At 38.8% G+C, this 23,787-nt stretch overlaps 1 protein-coding gene across 1 annotated transcript in view; it reads left to right on the top strand.

Moving 5' to 3' along the window:
* EGF (epidermal growth factor) overlaps positions 1 to 23,787 on the top strand; it is a 96,151-nt gene that overhangs the window by 9,478 nt on the left and 62,886 nt on the right. Inside the window, 4 exon segments of the mRNA NM_001009381.1 lie at positions 15,448 to 15,647; positions 18,383 to 18,564; positions 18,927 to 19,154; positions 19,998 to 20,200. Of these exon segments, the coding sequence (NP_001009381.1) occupies positions 15,448 to 15,647; positions 18,383 to 18,564; positions 18,927 to 19,154; positions 19,998 to 20,200 (813 nt within the window).

Raw genomic sequence — 23,787 nt, 5'->3', positions numbered from 1 at the left:
TATATCCTGTGCCTTTACTGAATTCTTTTATCAGTTCTAGAATTTTTTGGTGGAGCCTTCAGGGTTTTCTTTATACACTATCGTGTTATCTGTAAATAATGAAAGTTTTACTTCTTCCTTACCAATTTGGATGCCCTTTATTTTTTTGGATTGCTGTTGCTAGGACTTTCAACACTATGTAGAAAAAATAGTGAGAGTGGACATCCTTGTCTTGTTCCTGATCTTAGGGAAAAAGTCCTCAGTTTTTCGTTAGCTGTGGGGTTTTCATACATGACCTTTATTATGCTGAGGTATGTTCCCACTAAACCTACTTTGTTGAGGGTTTTTATCATGAATGGATGTTGTACTTTGTCGAATGCTTTTTCTGCACCTATTGAAATGATCATATGGTTTTTGTTCTTTGTCTTGTTGATGTGATATATCTCATTGATTGATTTATTTGTGAATATTAAACCACCCTTGCATTCCAGGAATAAATCATTTGATCGTAGTGAATGATTTTTTTAATGTATTGTTTGAATTCAGTTTGCTAATATTTTGTTGAGTATTTTTGCATCTATGTTCATTAGAGAAATTGGCCTGTAGTTCTCTTTTTTGTAGTGTCTTTATCTGTTGTTAGTATCAGGGTAATGCTGGCCTCATAGATTGAATTTGGAAGCTTTCCCTCCTCTTCTATTGTTTGTAATAATTTGAGAATAGGTATTAACTCTTTAAATGTTTGGTAGAATTCACCTGTGAAGCCGTCCAGCCCTGGACTTCTGTTTGTTGGGAGTTTTTTTGATTACTGCCTCAACTTCATTGCTGGTAATCAGTCCATTGAAATTTTCTATTTCTTCCTGATTCAGTTTTAGAGGTTATATAAATATATGTATATATTTAATGTTTATTTATTTTTGAGAGAGAGACAGAGCATGAGCAGGGGAGGGGCAGAGAGAGAAGGAGTCACAGAATCCGAAGTAGGCTCCAGGCTCCGAGCTGTGAGCACAGAGTGCGATATGGGCCTCAAAACCATGAACCATGAGACATGACCTGAGCCGAAGTTGGATGTTTGACAGACTGAGACACCTACGTGCCCTGGAGGTTATATGTTTTTAATAGCTTATTCATTTCTTTAAGTTGTCCAATATTTTGGCATATAATTTTTTACAACATCCTCCTATAACTCCTGTATTTCTCTGGTGTTGGTTGTTATTTCTCCTCTTTCATTTCTGATTTTGTTTATTTAAATCCTCTCTCTCTCTCTCTATTGTTTTTTTTTTTTTTTTTTTTTTTTTTTTTATAAGTCTGGCTAGAAGCTTGTCAATTTTATTGGTCTTTTCAAAGAACTAGCTCCTGGTTTCATTTATCTGTTCTATTATTTTTTTTAGTTCTGTTTTGTTTATTTATGCTCTAATTTTTATTATTTACATCTTTTTACTGGTTTGGGATTTTGTTTGCTCTTCTTTTTGTAGCTCCTTTAGGTGTAAGTTTAGGCTGTTTGTGGAGATTTTTCTTGTTTCTTGAGGTAGGCCTGTACTGTTGTAATCTTCCCTGTTAGAACAGCTTTTGCTGCATCCCAAAGATTTTGGACTCTTGTATTTTTATTTTTATTTGTTCCATGTATTTTTTTTTAATCTCATCCTTGATTTCCTAGATGATCATTCATTGTTTAGTAGCATGCTATTGAACTTCCATGTATTTGTGTTCTTTCCAGACTTTTTCTTTGTGGTTGACTTTTAGTCTCATAGCATTATGGTTGGAAAAGATACATAATATGATTCTGATCTTTTTGAGTTTGTTGAGATTTGCTTTATGGCCTAATGTGTGATCTCTTCTGGAGAATATTCAGGTGCACTTAAAAAAGAATGTGTATTCTGCTGTCTTAGGATACAATGTTAGCTCCATCTAGTCATTCAAAACCATTGTTTCCTTATTGATTTCCTATTTGGGTGATCTAGCATTGATGTAATTAAGATGTTGAAGTCCCCTACTATTATTATGTTACTATTGATTACTTCATTTATGTTTGTTATTAACTGTTTTATGTATTTGTGGCTATCATGTTGGGTGCATAAATAATTACAATTGTATCTTCTTGTTGGATTGTTCCCTCTATGATTATATAGTATCCTTCTTTTGTTATGGTCTCTGTTTAAAATATTTTTTTAATGTTTATTTTTGTGAGAGAGAGACAGAGCATGAACAGGGGAGGGGCAGAGAGAGAGGGAGACACAGATTCCAAAGCAGGCTCCAGGCTCTGAGCTTTCAGCACAGAGCCTGACACGGGGCTTGAACTCATGGACCATGAGATCATGACCTGAGCCAAAGTTGGATGCCCAACTGACTGAGCCACCCAGGCACACCTACAGTCTCTGTTTTAAAGCCTATTTTTTTGATACAAGTATTGCTACCCTGTCTTTCTTTTCACTTCCATTTGTTTATGCAGAATATTTTAGAATTCTTCTTCCTCCAACTCTGTTTTATTTTTTATATTTTTTATTTTAGATAGAGTGCTAGTGGGGGAGAAAGGCAGGGGGAGAGAGAGAATCTTAAGCAAACTGCATGCTTATCATGAAGCCTGATGCAGGGCTCGATCCCATGACCCTGTGATCATCACCTGAGCTGAAATCAAGAGTTGGACACTCAACCAGCTGAGGCACCCAGCTGCCCCTTCGTCTGTTTTCTGATCATATCCTGGGCCTCCCTTTTTAAATAATAGAAAAAAATAAATTACTAAATAGCATAATGAAGTGTTTTAATAAACAAAATAACTGTTTCTCAGAAAAGACATTCTGACCACAAAGTTTTGAACCATTTTTTCTTCCTCTTTTCTTTCCACAGTAGGAGAATGTTAATTTTGAGACAGAAGTGGAGATTCTTAGAGGTAGGTCCCAGGTGGGAATACTACCTGGAGAAGAGACATTTTCCTGGACTCTCAGACTCTTTCAAGGTTCTGGAATTCCAAGGTTGAAGAGTGTCGTTTCTTTGGCCAAGTCAGAAGTGAGGCAGGGTACTGACTTCAAAAGAGACCTTCATGGGTCTGGCCTTGACCAGTGATTAGAAGCTCCTCTAGGGGTTGTTCTTCTTTCCTGTTATTTCCAGTTTTTAAAGAGGGTCTTATTAAGAATTAGAGATTGATCTCACTTGTGCTGAGGAAAATGAGAAAAAGGCCAATCCTCTTTCAGATGAAGTGATATAATAAGTGGCAGGTAGGAGAGACTTCCAGAGCACTGTGCTCCTACAGTGGTGTGACCAGAGGTAGAGAAGCTCAGATGAGAGGCACTGGTGGTCAAGGTTAAGGGAGGCAGAATATTTCCCAGTTAGTGGTTTAGTGTAGTAGTCCCCACTTATCCACGGATTTGCTTTCTGTGGTTTCAATCTTGTGCAGTCATCTGGAAGCAGATGATTCTCCTGACATAAGGTCAGAAGGTCAATAGTAGCCTAAACTACATCACAATGCTTATCATTCATCTCATTTCATCTTATCACATAGGCATTTTATCATGTCACATCATAAGAAGGGTAAGTATGGTACAATAAGATATTTTGAGAGACAATATTCGATATAACTTTTATTGCTGTATATTGTTATAATTGCTCTATTTTATTATTAATTATTTTTAAAATTTATTTATTTTGAGAGAGAGAGAGTGAGTAGGGGAGGGGTGGTGAGAGAGGGAAAGAGAGAATCCCAAGCAGGCTTTGTGCCACCAGCATAGAGCCCAATGTGGGGCTTGAACACATGAGCAGGAGATTATGACCTGAGCTGAAACCAAGAATCAAATGTTTAATCGACTGAGCCACCCAGGCACCCCTATTAATTATTGTTTTTAATCTCTTACTGTGCCTAATTTATAAAGTAAACTTTATCATAATTTTTATTATAAGGAAAAACATAGTTTATTTAGGGTTGAGTACTATCTGATGTTTCAGGCATCCACTGGGGGTCGTGGATGTATTTCTCGTAGATAAGGGGGAACTACTGTAGTAGGAGAATCAAATAGTTTGGATTGTGAATCAATTAGTATATATCCTCTCTTATTTTTATCATTGATTTGTAGATTTTGTTGTACTAATTTATTTAGATTAATTTATGCTGTTACAAAATCAAATACTGGACCTCAGATAAAAGGTAACACGTATTTCTTACCTAAAAAATAAACCCTCCCAAGTCTGTGCAATATTCTTAAACAAAAAGTTAAGTCACTTTGATTACAGTAGAGGATACTAGCAACTTTTCAATACATATAAATTACTCAATCTAAGATATTTTAGCAATTATTTTAATAAGATAGTTTTATAAACTTGTTATGAACAAACAAAAAACATTAGCTAACCTCAACAACTGGAAACTATTACATTGGAGAGCTTTTTCAGAATGTCCGGATCAATTTTAAAGAACATACTTCCTGTCAAGGAATTTCTAAACATTATTCAAGAAATTTTCAAATTTCATGAAGCAGTTCAGTGTTTAGTTCAGTTTTAATTTTTACTCCAAATCTGAGAAATCCTAGAGTTAGGGAACAAAATGTTCTGTTATAAATGTTATGTTAATCAATGCTTTGTTATAGTTTCTAATGTTAGAATTAGAATTAACTTTGAGAAATCAGCAGGAGCAACAACAACAGCACAACAAAAACCTGAAGCATTGGAACATAATTTCCTCCAGTGTCTATTTACTTCTTGCCCAAAGGTCAATACTCATCCAAAATGGTAGTACTACTCATTGTGAAGGAGCTATTACTTGCATGTTAGGTGAACCAAGAATGCAGGTTCATTTTGTAGAAATTCTTTATTAATAATAGTGTTTATAAATATTGGTATTGCATGCCACCATTTCAGTCCCTCTTACACTGCTGGTGGGAATGCAAACTGGTGCAGCCACTCTGGAAAATAGTGTGGAGGTTCCACAAATAGTTAAAAATAGAACTACCTTATGACCCAGCAATTTCAGTACTAGGTCTTTACCCATAGGGTATAAAAATACTGATTAAAAGGGGTACCTGCACCCCAGTGTTTACAGCAGCATTATCAACTACAATAGCCAAATTATGGAAAGAGCACAAATGTCCACTGACTGATGAATAAAGAAGATGTGACATAAAAGTTGAATGGAACATCAGCCATCAAGAATGAAATCTTTTGCAACGATGTGGATGGATCTAGAGTGTATTATGCTAAGTGAAATAAGTCAGTCAGAGACTGACAAATACTGTATGATTTCACTCATATGTGAAATTTGAGAAACAAAACAGATGAACATAGGGAAGGGAAGGAAAACTAAAATCAGATAAAAACAGGGAGGCAAACCATAAGTGACTGTTAAATATAGAGAACAAAATGAGGGTTGCTGGAGGGGAAGTGGGTGGGGGATGGGCTAGATGGGTGATGGGCATTAAGGAAGACACTTTTTGGGATGAGCCCTGGGTGTTATATGTAAGCGATGAATCACTAAATTCTCCTGAAAGCAATACTATACTATATGTTAACTAACTTGAATTTAAATAAAATCTTGGAAGAAAAAAATAAGGAACATAAACTGACTATTAAGAGAGGAAGAAAGTTGACAGTTCCTGAATTTTGTAAAACTGTGAAATTCCAATATTCCAAAAATTTCAAGTATATGTTCTTTGGAAAAGAACCTGATATATTTTTTGAAATAAAACATATGGTTTAAAAAAAAAAGAATTCCTGTCCCCTAAAAGGTCCTTCTAGCTGGACTAAGAATCAAGTTGACATGAGACAGATTAATAGGAGAAAATAGAATTTAGTAAGTATATGTATGGGGAATCCACATCGCCATGAAAGATAGGCAAAATGAAGTATATGTATCATTCTGAACTAAAAACGGGTAGGGGTTTGGGACTTTCAGAAAAGGAATGTTATTCACAGGGTGATAAGAACAGATATTTGGTAATTAGATGATTGCCCTGCCATGCAGATGGATCATTCAGGTAAAATTTCTTTCTGTTACTAACTCTTATTCTGGGAAGGGCCCCCAATTTAGATTCTTCTATGTAGTTAAGGGAGGGGCAAAATTTCCTCTTAAGCCCATAGGGTCTCAAGTGCCTTCAGCTCAAAATAATCTGCATGCCAAAGTGGCACATTCTTGGGGGGCCCTGTCCTGAACACCTTCAATTCAAATGTTTCCTTTTGGTGCAGGCAGGCTGGGTCCAAGGACCCAGAGGCGTTCCTACAGGACCAGCCAAGAGAGTCTACATGCAGGATAGAAATCAAACATGAGCTGGGAGGGCATGAGAGCAGAGTTTATTGAAGATATAGAAAGAGTGCAAATACAGACAGAGCATCCAAGAGACTCAGAAAAGAAAAAGATAGTCTCATCTTTGCTTGGATCTGGGGTTTTTACTGAGGATTGTGGTCTGGTGTACATATCCTCCCAGGCATCCAGGATCTAGTCAGAACAAGGAAAAGGGTCCATAAGTCCTCCACTAGTCGCTTATTCCTTGGAGCCAGGGGATCTTGGCGTCAAGATGTCTAGTGCTGGTGGTCTGGAATATGCACAGGATGGCTTCACTCGGTCATTCTCGCCCAGTCCTTCCTTAGATGTTATCTAATGTGCTGGAAGACTCTAAAGAAACCATTAACTCCTTGTTCCTTACAAGGAGGACATACATTATTTGTACTATGAGGCATATGTAAAGTGGGGGTGCAGGCCCTAGCAAGAATAGAAGCAGGAAAAGGAGTAAAAAGCAGATTTTGATGGAGTCCTTCAGTTTCTCTATCTCATTTGATGCTGGAATTCAGTTAATGTATGGAAACTTCAGTTGTTTTAGCCAAATATTAGGCAGAAACTTTTGGTCTCTTGACCTTCTTTCTAAGCCAGGAGTTTGAATTGGTGTGTGCGTCTGTTTTCACTTTATGACCTTGGTTTTCTGATTCTCCCAAGCCTGGCTAACCATGCTAATGTCTCTCAGTGTCTGGGTTTCCCAAGTATTTCCCAGGATACTTAGAACGCTGGAATTTGTGTGAGTGTGAAGGCATTTGAGAGCCAGCAGATCCCCATGACAATGATTCATGGTATGGGCTGATTTATTTGCAAGCCCCCTCCCAGTGGCAGGATAGAAAAGGCCTCTCAGAGAACAGTAGTACTTTCTTCCTCCATCCAGAGTAGCCTGTCAGGGTGCTACACACCAGCTTTGTCTTTGTAGGTAGATTTCATTCCTAAGGTGATTCTCTTTGTGGGTAGATGGTTGTTAGGATACAGACGGTCCTAACAACATCAAGGCAGCTGCCTTGTTCTTTAGCACATGATGTGGCAGTTGAGAAATAGTGTTTTATTTTATTCATTTCAATACTTTTCTGATTAAAATTTCAAAAGCTTGAAGAAGGGTCTTTCTTCTTCCATAGGTTGCATCCTTTTGTAAGCAGATCAATTACAGAAGATCAGTCACACTCAGCACCATATAGCTGTTGACAACAATCCTGTGTATTTGGGACCCTTCCCTTATGAGGTTGAAAAACATGCAGAGTTTAGAACCTACCAGGAGTCTTCATATGTTTTCCTCCCTCTGAAGCGTACAGTTGTTCTGTTTACTATAGAATGTTCAGCAGAAAGGAATTTAACCTCTCCTTGGTCTGCAGGGAAACTGCAAAGTCTATTGTCATTAATTTACCCAGTATGTGGAAATACAGATATTTTAGATTTAAGCAACATTGTTGAGAATTTTAAAAGCTCTGAGTGGATCAAAAAGGTTATTATATTTTGGAAAACAAATTTGAAAAACCAACCGAAACTTATATTTCTTGATTATTCTAATGAATCCTGGCAACAATTTCACATAAGGAGAAAAAAGAATATGTGAAGAAAAATTTCCATTAAAATTTCAATGCATTTAAAAAGCACCCAACAATGGGGGTGCCTGGGTGGCTCAGTTGGTTAAGCGTCTGACTCTTGATTTTGGCTCAGGTCAGGATGTCACAGTTTGTGGGATCAAGCCCCACGTTGGGCTCTGAGCTGGCAATGCGGAACCTGCTTGGGATTCTCTCTCTCCCTCTCTGCCCCTCTCCTGTGTGCTCTTCCTACCCCCCCCCCCCAATTAAAAAAAGAAAGGATGATAGGTGAATTTCTTTAAATATCGATAGATTATCTTCTGGAACAGAAACCTAAAAAAAAGCACACTGTGCATGGATATCCCTCTGTCACATAAGCTACGTTGATGCATAGGAAATGACTAGGTTTTATTACTTCCAACAGACAGGATGAAATGCCATTTTTTAAACAAAGGACACATTTTAAACAGTGAATTGTGGTTGGTGCATTACACATGTAGATTGATCTTGTCGCAGGAAAAAGTGGAGCAGTAGATAGGTGGTTCTAGTGTTACCTTGCTGTTGTCTTATTTTTCATGAGAGCGCTCCCTCAGTTTCAGTCGATGGGCTATACCTGGCAGGTTGTGTTAGGCTTCAACTTTTGAAGTTAATAAGGTTCAATTGTGTAGCTGATATGAGCTTCCAGTACTCACCTCATAGGATTTTATGATGACTAAATACATTAGTCAATATAAGGTCCTTAGACTCACACTTGACTTAGTGAGTTTCCAGTAAATACTAGCTGTTACTTTCCACCCAATACCATAAGCTGAGACATTTAGAACACCTTTGCTTTGTGAACACCTTTGCTTAATGATGCTTAGAGAAATCTGAAGTTAGTTTCTTGGGATGAGCCAAGTCCTCACAATCATCTTACCCACAATTTTCTGTGATTTGTTATTATCCTTGATGATAAAGTATGACACAAAATTTCCAATTAATTATTTTTTCCTAATTACTCCATCATATCTGCTTTCAATATTCCAAAGAAATTACATGAAGTATTTTTTCTCTATATTTGTATAGCTATATGTGCAGCTGGGGTTTAGGATTAACTGGTTGGTCAGGGTGGAATTAATAAGAAAAATGAAATTGGACTCAGGAAGCATCTAGAATCCAACACTTTTTAATTTCTTATTGTTTTTGTCTATTTGTCTAGGGATACTCAGAATGTATCTACAGGCAAATATTTATTTGTTTAGGCTTGTAATTTGAGAAACATTATCTTAAAGTAGTGAAAGAAGATAATTGTGTTAAGATGTTATCACATGGTTTGATTTGCTGACAGGTGTAAGGTGTTATCTCATGGTTTTGATTTGCATTTCGCTAGTAATTACTGATGTTGAGCATATTTTCATGTGTCTGTTGGCCATATTTATGTCTTGTTTGGAGAAATGTAGACTCAGATTCTCTCCCCATTTTTTTAAATGTTATTTATTTTTGAGGTGGGGGCTGACAGATTGTGAGTGGGAGAGGGGCAGAGAGAGACTACAGAATCTGAAGCAGGCTCTAGGCTCTGAGCTGTCAGCACAGAGCCTGACATGGCACTCAAACTCACAGACTGTGAGATCATGATCTGAGCCAAAGTTGGACACTCAAACTGAGCCACCCAGGTGCCCCTCTCCTCAATTTTAAATAGGGTTTTTTGGCTGTGTTTTTGAGTTGTAGGAGTGTACATTTGAGTTGTAGGAAAGTAACATCTCTCTATATTCTTGCATATTTACACCTTATCAGATATATGGTTTGCAAATATCTTCTCCCATTCAGTAGGTTGCCTTATCATTTGATGATGGTTTTCTTTGCTGTGTTTATTTGATGTCGTCCCATTTGTTTATTTTTGCTTTTGTTACTCTTGCCTTTGGAGTCAGATTGCAAAGATGGCACTAAGACCAATGTTAGGGAGCTTACCACCTATGTTTTCTTCTAGGACTTTTATGGTTTCAGGTCTTCCATTCAAGTCTTTAACCTATTTTGAGTTAATTTTTGTGTGTGGTATAAATAGTAGTCCAGTTTTATTCTTTTGCGTGGTAGCTGTCCAGTTTTCCCAACACCATTTATTGAAGAGATTGTCCTTTCTCCATTGTGTATTCTTGGCTTCTGTGTTAAACAGACCCATTTTCTAACCATTTCCTGGAACATGGATGCAGAGAATCTGGCCTTAGGGTGAACATGCCTAGAGCAGTGTTTCCCAAAGTGGGTTTCTTGATACAATTGAACTATGAGACCCTAGTTCTTGTTAAATTCAGTTAGAGATAAGCAGTACAGCATGATGTTTAAAAGCCAGACTATGTGATCAGAAAGACATGGCTTTATTATTTATAAATAATTAATCTGTTACTTATTGGCCAGTGACTATGTCACGTTAACTGCTCTAAACTTCAGTCTCTTCTTCTGTACAATAAAACACTGAGAACCCACCTCCTGGTATTATCCAACTAAATGAAACAATACATTCAATGTGCTACCCTAAGAGATAACACCCAAGATGTTGGCTATTGCTGTTCTGGTGATACTCACCACCTACCTTCTTGGAGTATCAAAAAGTGTAATGGCACATTAAAGGGTGAGAAGTCCTGTTGAAAAAAAAATCTGCATAACCTTCTTGTCCCAGTTACCATCCTGAGAACCTGGAAGACCTCTTAAGGTTGAGGATGAGAATCGGATTGAGGGTTAGGTAGGGGCTATTTTCTGCTTTAGATGACACATGTCTACCACCACTCTGGGACTAGGGTGGCAAACTTCGTTCGCATTTTTCAGAAAGCAAAATTGGGCCCCTAGGCTTGTCTTTCAGAATTAAGATTTAAATTCACCTCTCTGGCTCCCCTTTCTGGATGTTATTATTTCTGGGTCACTTGGTCTCTCTCTCACCTGCCTTGAATTTTGACACTAATGAATAAGCTGAGAAAAAAGCTATGATTGTCCACCAAAAGAGATGGGGATAGTCTTTTAGAATGAAATAAAACTTTCTGTGGTTCATAAAACCCAAGTTGCCCCTCAAGTCAGCCTCTTGAGAGGCAGTAATAAATAACTCTTCTTAGGGGTTTATGGTAGGAGCAGTGAAAGGTGTCAAGCTTTCTTATGTCATCAGGTCCATCACTTTAAATCTACCTTCTTTCTGCATGGTGTTGTTGAATCCTGGAGGTCTGGAGCTTCCTTTTCACTGTCTGTCCTGTGAACCTGAAGTCTGTTTCCAGATTTAGAGCAGAAAGCCTGTGGTGGGGAGAGCAGGGTGCCATATGGGCCTGAGAGAAGCCCAGGATTTTTTGTTAATCTGATTGCCAGGATCATTTATATAACTAGGTTCTGTGGGTCTTTGCCCCCAGGGGGCAGAAGAGCTTGGCTTCCTTTTTCCCATTTACCTGTGTGGGACCTCTCCCACCAGCTCAGAGCAGGTGAAAAAGGGACTGTTGTGAAATAATTCTGTTTCTACCGCCCACTTCAATCAAAACATGCTTTTCCTAATTGACCTCTGAACCAGCTCTTGGAGTCACTAATGAACATCTTCAGGATGCTCCAAGCATTCTGGCCTCCTTTGTAATTTCTGCAGATCCCCCTGCTAATCCCCAGGCTGAGAAGTCAGAGGCTTCAATTGATTTGCTGTGACCGGTTTGCTGTTTTGGGGTTTGTACTCCTTAGAAGTAATGTTTGATTTTCTGTGCACTTCCCTTTTACTGAATGGCACCCAAAATAAACACCATAGGTTTTGCCACGGGAAACTTTAGCTGTTCCAACATGCACATTCTGCTGACATTCAGATCCACAAATTGTCCCACACACTGATGTTTACAGAGTCTTTGACAGGTCTTAAAAACCCTAACTTATTTATCATTTCCTGTGGTAATACAGAATGACTATTTTACCAAGCCTAATTTTCAAAGTCTTTCATTTTTAAAAGAATCATGTTACATTTCATGTCTACAAATACTCACCCAGGCCCTACAGTTACACAAAATGATGCCAACAGTGTAGGGGGGGAATGAACAATGTTTTGAGGGAAGTGGAATTAAAACCAGTTACATAAGCAAAATGAAGATTGTAATGTCTTAACATATAGCAATCCAGACCAAGGCAGGAAAGAGGGTGATATTGGGCTGCTAATTGGGCACCAACTAGTGGTGGCCGTTGGGAAACATCATTGGATTTCCTCATCTGAACTAGATTTATGATTTCCAGTTCACCAAGATGTAAGAATCATCTGGAATGTCTCACCCTCAGCCCAGCCCTTATACTAAATTGGAATCTTAAAGGAAGGGGTCTGCAAAAGACACACACACACACACACACACACACAACATTCGGATTCTTTTGGACAATTTTAGGAAACACTGATAGGTAATGTTTAGGATCTTTTTAGTTCCAAGAGGATGCTATCTATGATTCACCAGTGAATGGGAAAAATCGGAAGAGTAAATTCATTAATTCATACTTAGTACTGTAATAAATAGTTTCTGTTTTTTGAAAAGTTACTGAAGTTAATGTTATGGTTTGTGTTTTATGGATCTAAGTATTCTTCAGATTTCTCTTTGATTTATTCATTGTAATATCTGGCCCATCTAGCTCATGGTGTTATATTAAGGATAAATGAGATCAAGATGTGGAAGTTTGTTGTTGTTATTATTATTATTATTATTATTGCTATTAGTAAAATAACCACTGTAGGATTGACTCTGCTTTTATGAATTTGATAGATCTGCTGGTGTCTTTGGCTTTGTTCCTTTGGTAAAGGCCAGACAAATTAGCAAATTACAATTATTTCTTTATTACTTTTTTATTCAAAAATTTTGAGTACCTGTTATGTACAAAGTGTTGTGCTATATTCTGTCTAAAATTTTTAAAGTACCTTTCTTTCTCCTTTTTTTTTAAAACTGGAAAGCTCCCATTCAGTAATACTTTTATTTATTTAAAAAAATTTTTTTCAATGTTTATTCATTTTTGAAAGAGACAGAGAGAGAGAGCGGCAGGGGGTGGGATACAGAGAGACAGAGGGAGACAGAGAATCTGAAGCAAGCTCCAGGCTCTGAGCTGTCAGCACAGAGCCTGACGCTGGGCTTGGACTCACGAGCCAGGAGATCATGACCTAAGCTGAAATTGGATGTCCAATCGACTGAGCCACCCAGGTGCCCCTATTTGTTTTTTTTTTTTAAGTCTTATTTATTTTTTTTGTATTCTCAACACCCAGTGTGGGGCTTGCACTCATGACCCTGAGACCAAAAGTCATATGCTCTTCTGACTACCCAGCCAGGTGCCCCCATTTAGTAATACTTTTAAATAAATAAGTTTTATTGAATGAATAAATGTATCATTCATGTATCAAGTATCAGCACATAAGAAAATTAATAATACGTATTGGGTGCATTTATTCAATTTATAGAGAGTACATGATACACATTTCAAAAAGAGGACTCCTAGCAAAAAATCTACAGGCCCACAGATCAGTAGCTATGAGCTTAGGGTGCCTTTTGCTATATGACTTCTTTTCCTCCAGGACACATTGCTGTGGGATAGTTGAGTTACATCAACGTTCTCATCCAGGGGTTCAAAGCTGAACAGTGGCACAAACCTATATAGTGAGACCTTGGTTGTGGGAATCGGCAGTGGCAAATTATATTTGTGTAGTGCTCCATAATTAATAAAATACTTTCCCATATAAAATTTCATTTCTTTCCTCAATAATCCTCTGATGTAGCGGTGAGGTCCTGTGCAGGGAAGCTATGGCGCCAGGACTAGAAATAAGGTCTCCTGGCTCTCAGTCCAGTGCCGTCTTCCCATTTCTTCTATGATACTTCTGGTTCCACAGCTGGAGTGGCAATAGGAAATGGACTGTCCTCTGTATCTGTGCAGGAGTCTTCTGTTGTGTGAAAGATATGGGAAGAGTGATTTGAGCTAATTCTCCTAGACATTCATGCCAGGACCGATTTCAAACTCTCATGATCTTGCACCCCTTCCTTCCTCTTGTATCTATTCTGATGTCCTCTAAGGTGGAGTTAATGTTCTCTGACCTTAGAACATAATTCCTGAGTAAGAGGGTATTAATCCATCATTACGTTTAATCTTTTTTTTTTTTAATGTTTACTTATTTTTGAGACAGAGAGAGACAGAACATGAGCAGGGGAGGGGCAGAGAGAGAGGGAGACACAGAATCTGAAGCAGGCTCCAGGGTCTGAGCTGTCAGCACAGAGCCCAACGCGGGGCTTGAACTCATGGACCATGAGCATATGACCTGAGCTGAATTCAGACGCTTAACCGACTGAGCCACCCAGGTACCCCTCATTCCGTTTAATCTTTAGAACAATGAACACGTTCACTATGTCACATTAAGGTATTAAAGTCTAGTGTGGATGCAGTGTGAATAATATGTGAGAATAATGTGAACCTCGCGGAGAAGCAAGAATATGTTAGCATTCATCTCCAATCCCCCACTCATCCCAGAGGTTCCAGAGTTATCTAAAGGCAGGGCTGAAGGAGCCTTCTCACGCTCAGGCAGAAGAGACCAAGGCGACTAATCTGGCTGCAGGGGACGAAGCTATTCTCTGGCATTATCTTGAAGCATCAAAGGCAAGCTCTGTGCAGAGTCAGTCAATATGTGCTGAGGTTTCCAAAGAAAGGTATCAGGTTCCCAAAGCAGGTGTTGGATACTTGGGAGTCTGAGAGGGAAGGTGGCATCACCTGGAACAGGAGATGATAGGGTTAGGGCCCTGGGCAAGGCCCTGCAGCAATCAAAACTCCAGTGCAGTCTACCACCCAAATTTAGCAGATAAAAATATAGGGCAACTAGTTAAATTTGAATTTCAGATAAACGTGAAATAATTTTTTTAGTGTAAGTATGTCCCATGCAACATACATGCAATTCAGATTGAACTGGGCATGCTGGATTTTATGTGGTGATGCAAACAGAGACAAAGCATCTCGGAGCTTTCACAGGCTGGCATTTCGGTTTTTCCTGTTTCCACTTAAGACCTCTTCTTTCCATCATCTTCTATGTCATTACTCCAAAGTTCTTTCTGTTCATTAGGTAGGAAGAGGAGGTGGGCTCCATTTCCAAAATGATAATATCTGTAATATTATTTCCAATTTATATAATTAAAAGTTACCTTCATATAGACCCTATCCACAATAGAAAACAGGTGGTTTCTTTTTTAACATAAAATGGCATCTTGTAGATCAGAGTAGAAAGTGGTTTTCTCTTCAAGTAGTTCTTTTTTTCATAATTGGCAATGTTCATTTCGTACAATTTGTGAAGAAGACAATTTATAAAATTAAGTAGGAATACCTACAGGAACTTGTTCTCTATACAACTGTCTTCATTTAAAATACAAAACCAGGGGCACTTGGGTGGCTCAGTCGGTTAAGCATCTGACTTCAGCTCAGGTCATGATCTCATAGTTTGTGAGTTCAAGCCCTACATCAGGCTCTGTGCTGACAGCTCAGAGCCTGGGGCCTGCTTCAGATTCTGTGTCTCCCTCTCTCTCTGCCCTGCCCCCCCCCCCATCACACTCTGTGTCTCTCTCTAAAATAAGTAAACATAAAAATAAATATAAAAACAGTAATTAAGAATTAAGTCTACTTGTATTAGCTGTCATGGGAAAATGCTTTATCTAAATCAGACAAAATCCTGAAAATGTCTTTCTTCCCACACAGGTCCTGAACCCTTCTTAATTTTCTCCCATGGAGGCAGTATCTTTAGGATTGACCTGGACGGAACTAATTATGAGCAGTTGGTGGCTGATGCTGGTGTATCAGTGATCATGGATTTTCATTACTATAAGGAAAGACTCTATTGGGTAGATCTAGAACGGCAACTTTTGCAAAGAGTTTTTCTGAATGGGACAAGGCAGGAGGTAAAGTACATTTCCCGAAGCATTTGAGGGATTTCTGTATAGGCTGACAAACATGATATAGTTAATTTGCAATGTATAGATGAGTGAAAATTACATTCCAATTCAAATGTTTCTGGCATTTGTGGATATTTCTTTATTTATTTTAAAGCTCATTCAGGGGCGCCTGGGTGGCTTAGTCGGTTAGGCATCCGGCTTCGGCTCAGGTCATGATCTCGCGGTCCATGAGTTCGAGCCCCGCGTCGGGCTCTGTGCTGACAGCTCAGAGCCTGGAGCCTGTTTCAGATTCTGTGTCTCCCTCTCTCTCTGGCCCTCCCCCGTTCATGCTCTGTCTCTCCCTGTCTCAAAAATAAATAAACGTTAAAAAAATTTTTTTAAAAAACCTCATTTATTTATTTTGAAGGAGAGAGAGAGAGAGAGAAAGGGGAAGAGAGAGGGAGGAGAGAGAGAATGCCAAGCAGGCCCATGCTGTTGATGCACAGCCTGAGGCAAGACTCCAACTCATGAACCATGAGATCATGAACTGACCTAAAGCAAGAGTGGGATGCTTAACTGACTGAGCCACCCAGGCACCTCAGAGATATTTATTTAATCTGTATCTGTGGTATGTTACTAAATAAGCCCATAAACGTGGCACTGATATTCAGAAGCCCCCAAAGGAATAGGATGTGAATGTAATTTTGAAAATATGTAAGTTCATTAAGTACAGATTATTTACATGATTGCTTCCAGTGGTTCTCAGCTGAGGGCAATTTTGTCACTCAGGGGATATTTGGCAGTGTCTGGAAACATTTTTGGTTTTCACATCTGGATTGGGAAAGCGGGAGAATGAGGTAGTAGCATCTAGTGGATAGAGGCCAGGGATGCTACAAAACATGCTACAATATACAGGATGGCCCCCACAACAAGGCATTATCTGGCCCCAAATGTCAGTTGTGCTGGAGTTGGGAACCTGTTTTGTCTAAATGTCTGTCATGGGTTTTAGTACCTGATATTTAGGAGGAAAACCTTTTTTGATTCTTAAGGTGTTTGCACTGTGGAAAAAAAACAAGAAAGCAGGTGTCAGATATGGAGTATTTTGCTTCAAGTACATACAAAAGATCTTTAGTCTTTTTCCCTAACTGATGGAGCCCTTAAATGAGTCGCAGGAGGAATGTTCTCTCAATTCCTGAGAGGTGGATTATAGAGACATGTGACTGGAGAAACCTTAAGCATTTATTCCCAGCACAAAGTGCTCATTGTTTTGTTTGTTTTTCTTTAAACCAAACCTTTCTCCCTCCAGTTATTCTTAAAAGCTTCAATTAAGTGCTAATCTCTTTTATCACGTCTCTGATACTTACTAATGTCACCTTTAGCAAGGCTGACTACTCAATATTCTCCAACTATCCGTAGAAGAACAGTTTCAAAATCTTGAGTCTCAAAATCTGGAGGGTTTCCTGTCACAGACTAGGAAAAAAAATTAAACAGTTGTGACTTTGTGTCAAGTCATTAGGAGAGGATTGACCTGATGCCTAAAATCCACCATGGTTTTCCGGTCTTTGGATTAAAACATTATTTAAAAAGGACACCTGTTAAAATACAATTTACCTGGGTAAGCTTACATATTAAGATACTAGCAACTGGTTAAGTGGATTGGCTAGATTACTTTGTGTGAGGTATAGGAACAGTACAAGCTCGTGAGATTTTTGATCTCTGCCCATTCCAAGTTCAGTCAAGTCATGTCAGTGGCTGGAAATCAGCGATGGTGGCAATATTTACAAGCCAAGGAAACCTGCAACCTCACATACCAGGGCTTCTCCCCACCCCCCTCCCTCCACCCCCTAGGAAGACTAACTGGTTTACCTGCATGCCCTGGAATTAGGAGATAACAGACATTTTTGTTTGGCCATTTTTACCATGAGAGAGCAGGAGGCTCTCCTACCCAAGGGCATAAAGAGAAGCCCTCACTTTGGGCCATAGGGTCATAGTATGAGGGCACTGAGGACCTATAGAAAGGGAGGGGCCTGATGGAAGAGGAGGGGCTATGAAAGTGGGACTCTAATGAGAAATTCATTTATTTTATTAAAAAAATTTTTTTTAATGTTTATTTATTTTTGAGAGACAGAGAGACAGAGTGTGAGCGGGGGAGGGGCACAGAGAGAGAGGGAGACAGAATCAGAAGCAGGCTCCAGGCTCCGAGCTGTCAGCACAGAGCCCACCTCAGGGCTTGAACTCACAAACCGTGAGATCATGACCTGAGTGAGATCAGGACCTGAGCCGAAGTCGGACGCCCAACCGACTGAGCCACCCAGGCGCCCCAAGAAATTCATTTATTTTAAAGTTCTGTGCACAAATGTCAAGGACATCTTTAGAATCTCACAGAGCTTAGAATTGGGTTCAGGTGAGGATATGGAAAATTCCATTAGCAAATGGATAAAGTGTCTTTAAAATAGCTTGGAAATCCCACTGTTATTATGGTTGAAATTATTAGTACATTACGGTTGATTGCCTAATTTCAATAAGCATAGGATAGTTTTCCACTTTAAAACTAATGTATAAATCCTATGCCCAGAAATATTCGTGTGGTAGGGTTAACATTGCTCGGTCAAAACAATGGCACCCTAACTGTGCCATATGTTAAGATCTTGTGAGTGCACAAAAATGACAAGTACCTAAAAGAATAGATTTTTATACATAAAGATGAAAACAATGGTTATGTGAATGAGAAAATATTAATATTTTGAAATTTGATTTTACAGACAGTATGCAATATAGAGAAAAATGTTTCAGGAATGGCAATAAATTGGATAAATGAAGAACTTATTTGGTCAAATCAACAGGAAGGAATCATTACAGTAACAGACATGAAAGGAAACAATTCCCGTGTTCTCTTAAGCGCCTTAAAATATCCTGCAAATGTAGCAATTGATCCAGTAGAAAGGTAACTGCTGTTTTCAGACACTGAAATGTATTTCAAAACTCTGATGGTAGTTCCTGGAATCATAGTATTTTGAACTCAAAAGGACCTTCTCATTGAGAAACTGGCCTGAATTTGAACCAAGGCAGGCTCCCTGTACAAATAGCGCTTTTTTGAGTACCGTGATTTGCTGCTGTGCAAGCACAATTGCTTTTTTAACTTGAAATCACATGGAATTTCCACAGCAGGGCAGTAAATGTTTGTTGAATTGTAATTTCACTCAAAATAGTCACGCTCCTCCTGGGGGCATCTGAAACACTGAAAGAGTTGGCCATTTAAGTGACTTTACATTCAGTTATGTGTCTATGTAATGTGCTTGCTCTCAGGTTTATATTTTGGTCTTCAGAGGTGGCTGGCAGCCTCCACAGAGCAGATCTCAATGGTGTGGAAGTGAAGATTCTGTTAGAGACGTCAGAAAGAATAACCGCTGTGTCACTGGATGTGCTTGATAAACGGCTTTTTTGGATTCAGAACAATAGAGACGGAAGCAATTCTTATATTTGTTCCTGTAATTATGATGGAGGTTCTGTACATTTTAACAAACACCTTACGCAGTAAGTTGTGCTTTTGGCGTAAAAAACCATTGCTGTTTGAAGTTTGTCCAGTGGTTTAGCACAGACTGGGGCGTCCAAAAGACTTGAGAACCAGTCCTAGATTTACCATTTATAGGACAAGTGACTTGTCCTATAATATAAGAAAATGATATCCTATATTAGGATAATGTCCTATAATATAATAATGTCCTATAATATAATAAAAGATTAACCACTTATAGGAAGGTCACATGACTTCTCAGTTTCCTTTAACGTGCGGATAATAGCAGTAGCTATTTTTTGGGATTATTGTGAAATTTAGTAAAATTAATTAAGTAAAGAAATGCAAATAAAAATAATTAACAGAGTTTGGGCATCTGGTAAGTTCTCACATGTTGGTTACAGTTTTGTTTTGTTTTTTTTTGAATTACTATGTCATGTATTTGTGAAGCACCTATGTTTCATTTGATTTACTGTCTTGCCTGTAACTGACTCTCCTGCTTCTGGTAAGAGGCAGAAATTAGTCAAGTGTGAAATGGATACAACCAGAATGCACTCTTACACAATTCCTATTTTCTTCTTTGTTTTATTTTCATCACACTTAAGTGCTGATTAGCAAAAGAATGAGACAATGAAGTTTAAGCTAGAAATCATATCCCATTAATTCAGATTATGACTACATAAATAAAATTTTAAATTTAACATCTGCTTCTAAACCTAAAGGAGAAACCATTGGAAAGGTAGGTAATTAAAATTTAGTCAATACACTGAAATGAAGTGAAATGTTAATAAGCCCAGGAAGAAGTGTTCTGCTATTATTTATGGGTTTTTTTTTTCTGTTTTTTGTTTTTGTTTTTTTTGAAGGCACAGTTTGTTTGCAATGTCCCTTTTTGGTGATCGTATCTTCTATTCAACATGGAAAAAGAAGACAATTTGGATAGCTAACAAACACACTGGGAAGGATATGGTTAGAATCAACCTCAATCCATCATTTGTACCACCTGGTGGAACCAAAGTAGTGCATCCACTTTTACAGCCCAAGGCAGAGAGTGATGCTTGGGCACCTGGTGAGTTATCTTTGACCTTGAACAGGGTCTGGCACTTAGTCCCCACCTGTCCACCTGCTCAAGCCAGACACTTAGGGGCCATCCTTGATTCCTCCCACTGCCTCACCCCCAATTTCCAATCTACCACCAAACCCTTTCCAGTCTACCTCCTAAATACATCTCAAATATCCATTTCTCTTCTCTACTGCCACCACCATCGTCCAAACAACCAGCATTTCTTGCCTGTTCTGTTGTAGTGGCCAATCAACTAATCTTTCTGTTCTTGCCTCTTGACCTTAAATAGCTAATCTGATCCATTAACTCCCGTGCCTAAAACCCTTCAAAAGCTTTCCTGTGCCTTTAGACTGAAATGTAACATTTTACCAGGTTGATCAATATTTGATGAAACTTATCTAACACTCTGTTCCTCACTGGATTCTGACTCAAGTCTTTCCATAGTTGTTATGACATGCCATCCCCTTCACGTCTTTAGGCTTTTGGAGTCACTCCTTTCTCTTCCTAGACTTCCTTTCAATTCCGAGCTTCAGTATGTCCTCAGATAGGCAGTCTCTGGTCATCCAGTCAAGAGGAGGCGAGGGCCCTACCCCTTATTACCTATTTTTTTTCTCAGTACACCCTTCACTGAACTCACCCCAAGGTGTAGTTACATATTACTTTGCTTTCTTTTTTGTTTTCTCTCCTGCTTAATTATAAATGCCGTGCAGGCAGGGACCATGTCTGGTATGTATATATTATTAATTTATTTAAACCACCCTATATTCAGTGGTTGCTGATTTATTTATAAATGAAGAATTTTAGATAACGTTAATACAATGAGTGGATTGACTGAATCTGGTCATAGTCCCAAATTTCTACTTTTAAATGTAGGCTTCTCTGTTTGAATTCTTTAGCACATACCTTTTTTAGGTAGGCTCCTCAATATGGCTTATCTACCATGTGAATGATATTATACTAACTTTTGCTATATGTACAAGCTTAATTTCAAGCAGGTTTTGACATACATTTAATCTTATCCCCAATTAGCCTTGTGAGGTTCCGAAACCGAGATGGAATTGTTTCTTTCTATCTATTGGATGCCACTAGGGTTTGGTAATAGTGTGGGAAATGGTAGGGACTGTGAGTCCCTGCCACAGTTAGTATATAAATGTGTTTGTTCCTGCCCTAGACATAGCTCCTGAACAGAGCTGTGGAGACTGAACAGGAGGACAGGCACGAGATTGCTGAAGGGAGGCTAGAATCTAGGGGAATTGACATTATTATTACTTACATCTTCAAGGAGGTAACTAATAGTGTAAGTGCTTTTTAACTGATTTCTTTAAAAACTTAAAACTATAATTTTATTTGTGTAATGACTGTGCTTTTAATGCAAGTAATAAGGCACTTCCAAGACTAACATAAATCCCAAGAGATAAAGTGTTTAGTCAGATAAGTTTTTTTTTAATGTTTATTTACTTAAAAAAATTTTTTTTAATATTTATTTATTTTTGGGAGACAGAGTGAGACAAAGTGAGACTGGGAGAGGGGCAGAGAGAGAGAGAGACACAGGATTAGAAACAGGCTCCAGGCTCTGAGCTGTCAGCACAGAGCCTGATGCGGGGCTCGAACCCACAGACTGTGAGATCATGACCTGAGCCGAAGTCGGACGCTCAACCGACTGAGCCACCCAGGCGCCCCAATGTTTATTTATCTTTGAGAGAGGGAGAGGGGGGTTCAGGGGAGAGAGAGGCAGACAGAGGGAGACAGGCGATCCCAAACAGTCTCAGTGCCATCAGCACCATCACGAACTGTGAGATCATGACCTGAGCTGAAACCAAGAATCACGTGCTCAACCAATGGAGCCACCCAGGCGGCCCCAGAGAAGTCATTTTTTAAAAACTGATACTTGAATTTGTAAAGCAGAAATTGTGGGAAACAGTTAATCTGTGGGTCGGAGTGTAACATTAAATAGCAACGACCTGGTGGAGTGTTATAAATGAGATGGTGACCATATTCCACACATGAACAGTGAAACTGATATTCTGCCAGATACCTTCCATGGGAAATAGGGACTCAAGCTGTCTTCAAATATGACTCATTGTCCATGTGGTGATTACCCACAACAAAATTAGAACCAACAACTACTGTGATTATTGAGTGTCATTTGTAGTAGTTACAGATATGTCCATCAGCACCTCTTACATTTATGTGTAACCTCATGGTTTCCAAAGTATTTTCATGAACACTATTTTATTGGTTTGTCCACAGCAGTATTGTGAAACAGAAAGGTCAGCAATAACTGTGCTCATTTCATAACTGAACTGTTTAAAGCCGAGAGAAGTAGGGTGCGTTTTCCAAGATTACACAGCTTGTTAATGATGGATTATAGGAGAAAAAAAGCCTGGTGCTAAGTCTGTTGTTCTTTCCACCATAAACACTTTAACTCTTCAGAATCCTTCACTATTACTCAGCTTTTTTTTTGATAGGGAAGTCAAATACGATAACTGAAAGCATGAATTTCAGAAGAAAATCTCTAATGATTTATTACAAAACAGCTTCAAACAATCTGGCAAATAACAACATTTGGTTGGGAAGCTGCTGCCAGCTGCAGAGCTACAGGCTAACCTGAAATCTAGAAGACGGTGGCATTGGTGATATTGGCTCCAGTTATCGATCAAAGATTGGGCTTCATATATACTCCAAGTGTGAAGAGGTTTTGACTTCAAGGACGCTGTTACTTCAGCTACCGTTAAATAGGTGTAAATTGTTTTAGTGCCTGGCAGAGCAGGAATTCTTCACGTGGGACTTAGGGTCTGTGAATCTCTTGATTGTATGGTTAGACGAAAATATGCAATTGTCCCCCCCTAGGAAGATGGTATGGAGCTGCCTTCAGGTTCCCAAAGTGCCTTCACGTTTAAAGACATACTACTCTAGAGGCTTGTTAGTTCCTTCTGGATAGCGGGCTTACAACGGGCGGATGGTAATAGTACTTTGGTTTGCAAGGCATTTAGTCACGAGATTACTTCAGTGGGGAGATAACTGAGAAAAATCGTGTAACCTGGTTGACATTATTTTTTACATAAAATGTAAGTATTTATACACATGAGAGTGTCAATAAACTTACTTCATGCCAAATGCCTAAACTATCACTTATCAAAGTATGTTCTAAAAGACACTAGTTCTGTGGGGTTTTATGGGATTATTTGGGGCCAAAAAAGTTTCAGGATCAAATGGTTTAGACAGGCTGGGTTAAATGAAATTAAACAGGTGTCTTTTTCCCACGTGATTTCTCAGAACCTCTCATCTGGCTAAGTGCCTTGTTAGTCTCTAAGGGCCCTACAACCTATGCCATTTTCCTATTTTATTTCCTACGCAGCAGTCCGCTTGACTCCTAACTCTATTCTTTCTAGCCAGACCACTTTCTTGAGATCTAGACCAAAAAGAAAAAAAGAGAGACTGAGGCACAGTGAGAGTTGAACTACAGAGAAAATTGATTTAAAACACTGGGGATTTATTCATAGCATATGAAAGTGAGCAGCCCCAGTGAAGACTGTCCGACCAAGGGCAAGGCCACAAAACTTCATAAGGAAGAGTGCAGTCATTTTTTGGTT

This window comes from Felis catus, chromosome B1, assembly GCF_018350175.1.
Source record: "Felis catus isolate Fca126 chromosome B1, F.catus_Fca126_mat1.0, whole genome shotgun sequence".
NCBI classification, from domain to species: Eukaryota; Metazoa; Chordata; class Mammalia; order Carnivora; family Felidae; genus Felis; species Felis catus.
Note: the sequence above shows the minus strand (reverse complement) of the source record. Positions and strands in the feature narration are given on the sequence as shown.